Raw genomic sequence first — 4,376 nt, 5'->3', positions numbered from 1 at the left:
ATGCGATCATAAATTATTTTAATTTTTTTATTATTTAAAATTCAACCCAAACAATTCTAACAAAAGTTAACCGCACGATGTATGATCCTCACAAACATGATACGGAGAGGTTCCTCATCTAGAGCAGAGCACCTTGAGATGTATGTTCACTTGCAACTGTATTAGTCTTTTTCTTCGGACAACAACAAAAGGCAGGCATTCATTAAATCAAACTCCCAACCAACAACAGCACGTTAGTCAACAACATTATCTCCCAAAAAGATAGAAAAAAGAAAAAGAAGAAAAAAAAAGAAAAAGAGAATGAACAAAGAAAAAGAAATAAAAAAGGAAAAGCAGAAAACACAACACAACTCATCTTGTAGTCTAATATGTCTGCTTTTGCTTTCCAAGTAAGCTGCTTTTTTTCTCCCACAAGTCCCAACCCATCTTGTCTCTGCAAACAAATTTAAATTGCACAAACTTGCTGTTCCTGCATTGACAACTCTTCAGAATCTCTACAAGTTCAGTGTGTGCTCATTGCTAGCAAGAAAAATCCCCAACCCATCCAATCTAATTAACAATCTTCAGGTAAACCCTTTTTGGTCTTCTGTTCTAATGTCCTTCTTCTGAGTTGCTTATTAGGCCATCTCCAACGCTAAGGTCCACACTCAAACTTTTACGGCGCTCTAAACAACTTTTAGTCATTTCAATAGCCAATTCCCTCAACTCTGCAGTACTAAATTTAGCACCTCAGCTATATTAATTGTCGCGCACCTGTTTTAGCCTCAGTTAATTTTTTTCGTTAACATCTTTGTCTTTTAATCTTTGTGTTGATCTCTAGGGCATATAGTATTGAATTATTTGCCAGATTTTGCTTGCGAAGCAAGAAAAATATGATATTGAGAATGTGAGTATTGGGTGCGTGGGTGGGTGGGTTTTAGAATCCAGATTAGTGATGGGGTCTCAAGTCAGTCCTAAAACTTGGATACCATATATGAACACAAAAGATTGTTCTCAAGGCTTTTGTAGTTTGTATTGCCCACAGTGGTGTTACATCACAATACCACCCCCACCTGCCCTTGAGTTTCCTAGAGACGATTCATCGTCTTCGTCTCCAAATTTCTCTCCTCTTGTTATTGCAATTATTGGCATTTTGGTCAGTGCCTTTCTTCTTGTGAGCTACTACGCCGTAATCTCCAAGTACTGTGGCAACGAGGACCGGAGGAGAGCAAGAAGAGAAAGTCCTGGCCTGAATGAGGAGCTCGATGACACTTACAACCCGTCGATCCATGAGCCATGGCATGTAGCAACGGCTGGCTTAGATGAGGATTTGATTAAGTCATTAACAGTTTGTAAGTACAAGAAAGGAGATGGATTGGTTGAAGGAACAGATTGTTCGGTTTGTTTGAGTGAGTTTGAAGAAGATGAGAGCCTGAGGCTGTTGCCTAAATGCAATCACGCTTTCCATCTCCCTTGCATTGATACATGGCTTAAATCTCACTCCAATTGCCCTTTGTGTCGCGCTAACGTAGTTTCTGTTTCTGCAAATGCTTTTCAATTGCATCCCAATGCAGTGTCTGAAAGTCCTCGATTAACCGATCACGATACATCATCATTTGCTGAAAGCCAAGGAGCAAATGAAAATGCGGTAACGGCACAAGATTCAGAAAGGGGTTCTTCTCAAAACGTGGATGTAATTCGTGGAGATGAAGTTATTCCGAAGACATCATCAGTACGTGCTTTTAGTGATTTGGGAAATGCAGAAGGGAGAGAGAGTACCATCATTGAGATTGAAGGAGACCATGAGGGATGTCATCAAGTAGTTAGAAGGTCAGTTTCCATGGACGATTCACGTGGGAACCGTGTTTTAGTCGCAGATATTATTTGCATGAATGACGAGTACGATGAAGAGGACAATGATATAGATCATGTGGGAGGCTCAGATGATGTTGCTGGTCCTTCGAAACGGTCCGCTGGAGGAGTAGGAAAATCTAGCCATAGAAAAGGAGTACTCCTGCATTGTGTTATGAGTCCAGTTGCAATGAAGAGATCATTTTCAAGCGGAAGATTCTTTCAAATTAGGCCTTCAAGAGCAGGGCATACAGTAATTCCTCCAGTCTAGAAAACTACTATTGTGGGAATTCGGATTAAAGTGGAAAACCAAAGATTTTGTTCTGAATTAGGTATTATATTTATCTGTTTACAATCCATTGTACGACTTCACATGAGATTTAAAATCGAAAAATTGTTGCGTACGACGAGTGCATAGAACGTCCTTTTTAGGTTATAAGACCAACAATGAAGTGTTATTATTTTTAGACGGATATGGTATACGCAAATGGTATGCAAATATTTCTCTGATTAATACATTGTTTCTTTTGGAGTACGTTTTACTGTTTTCTAATATCCATTGGACTACACATGGTGAACTTTGGATACTGCATGTCCAAATTTTCTAAATATACGAAGCGTTCAACAAAAACAGTATCTAACGAAAGCTGGCCGCACAATGTACGATGAATGACTAAGATAAATTGATCATGTTTGGGTTAATATTTAACATTGGGCTTTGTGTTAGTGAAAGCCAAAACGCGCCAAAACAAATCAGACTTGCCCGAAGCCCAGTTGACAGGCTTGAAGCAATGGGAAGCCGTTTCAGTCGCAACATGGGCCATATGCCTATGATTGAAGTGATGGGTGACAGCGACCAACTCACCACCAGCCAAATAGAACTTTTCAAGGGCATGGCAAGTAACTAAGGGATGACTCACTGCCCTTTAAAAGATATTAGTTAAAGGCAAGGCAAGAAGGATCGGGCCAAATTGTCTATAAAAGGAGAAAGGGATATCAGAGATAAGGACACTCAACCAACCAATCAAAAGACATACAAATTTTGCTCTCAAGCCATTTTGTACCCAAAAAAAGTAGAAACTTGTCCAGATTCAGTCCTTTCAGCTATAGTTCCCTTAGTAAAAGCCATCTTTTGTCTAGTGTAAAAGCTTTGCTACCTTCCCATAGTGTTGTAATATCGATTCCCTTGTGTAAAACCTATTTACTATTCATCTTCCTTAGCATACAAACCTCTGTAAACACAAAGAGAAGTGGATGCAAGAAGTTCAACCTTACCTGACAAGGTTAAGTCTTGCCCGAGTCTTTTTTGTTTGTACTTTTATGTAGTAGATCTATGGTTCAATGCATGTTCCCTTATGGATTTAAGTCATTTTCAACTACTTTATAGTTAAAAGCTTCATTTGCAATTGAATCAAAAGAAGTTAACAAAACCAGTTTTCACTAAAGTAAACTTTGATCGAGAAGGTGGTTGAAGGGGCCTTGAACTCCTTTCGTTTTGGACATACAAGATTATGAACTAAAAGTCCTTGTTTACAAGGCAAGAAAAAGAACTTAATGCAAACTTAACTCATCTTTGACAATCCTTTGATAAACAAGAAGTTTGAGTAACTTGGGGCGTGAGCAATCAATTTAACTCGCACCTATTAACAATCTGTTATACTAAGATAACAGTAGCACGTTCAGATCCTTGTTAGTTTTGATTGTGAGCCTCAAGACCTACACCAAATGCCCTATAAAGGCACATTTCGAACTAACTGTAAACTCTTCTTGCAATACACCAAGCAGCAAGAACTTGTCCAACAACCAACAAAGTGTCATCTCCTCGAGGAGCTGTGTGAGGGAAATCATATCTAAACATAGTTTTGGCATGCCCGGTGGGATCCTAGTAGTCTTGTATGCCAAGAAGAAAAAGGAAGGAGTGATCTTTCAGGTGGAAAGCAGAGTATGGGCAACCCTTTTGTCCAAAAAGATCAAACATGATAGATCACCTAAAAGACTTTCCCTCCTTATGAGGTCCTGCTATTATGGAGAGCCTAACTTCTTCTGAAAAGTTGGGCAAAAAAGTTACGAACGAAGACTGACAAGCTATTATGGTGCAAGTGTTGAGAAGTATGGAGAAGATCACTTTGAAAACCAAATGAGAGGTCAGCAGACTCTGTTCCTTAATGGAAACTCTGTAGAGAAAGTTGGAGTTAGAGTACTCCACACCAAGAAATGGTTATGGCAAGGAGGTGATCAGGGAAGCAAGCCCTGAGAAGGAACCAGTGATCTCTCTATTTCCCTTACTCGAGGAAAAGAAGGATAAGAGGAAGAAGAATGAGGAAATTAGGGCTAGTCGACCAAAGGAAGAAGAGATCTAGGAAACAGGTTTGCCCGACCCTCAATTATTCCCAATAGATGGTAGGGGATAGATTGGGTTAGAAGAAATGAAGTTTGGGATGACTCGGCAAGTGGGAGAGAGTAGTGGAAGGAGTTTGCCCATAACTGTGGGCAAACCCCTCAATTATAGGCCACCACCGTTGGCTAACAAAGGATGGGAAGCTAGG

The 4,376-nt window shown here is 39.8% G+C and overlaps 1 protein-coding gene across 1 annotated transcript; it reads left to right on the top strand.

Annotated features, from left to right (window-relative positions):
• Window positions 1-334: 334 nt before the first annotated feature.
• Window positions 335-2,365, top strand: LOC126606366 (RING-H2 finger protein ATL52-like). Its single transcript, XM_050273741.1, has one exon. The coding sequence runs from the start codon at window positions 935-937 to the stop codon at window positions 2,099-2,101; it is 1,167 nt and encodes a 388-aa protein (XP_050129698.1). The 5' UTR covers window positions 335-934; the 3' UTR covers window positions 2,102-2,365.
• The last annotated feature ends 2,011 nt before the right edge of the window (window positions 2,366-4,376 follow it).

This window comes from Malus sylvestris, chromosome 16, assembly GCF_916048215.2.
Source record: "Malus sylvestris chromosome 16, drMalSylv7.2, whole genome shotgun sequence".
NCBI classification, from domain to species: domain Eukaryota; kingdom Viridiplantae; phylum Streptophyta; class Magnoliopsida; order Rosales; family Rosaceae; genus Malus; species Malus sylvestris.
Note: the sequence above shows the minus strand (reverse complement) of the source record. Positions and strands in the feature narration are given on the sequence as shown.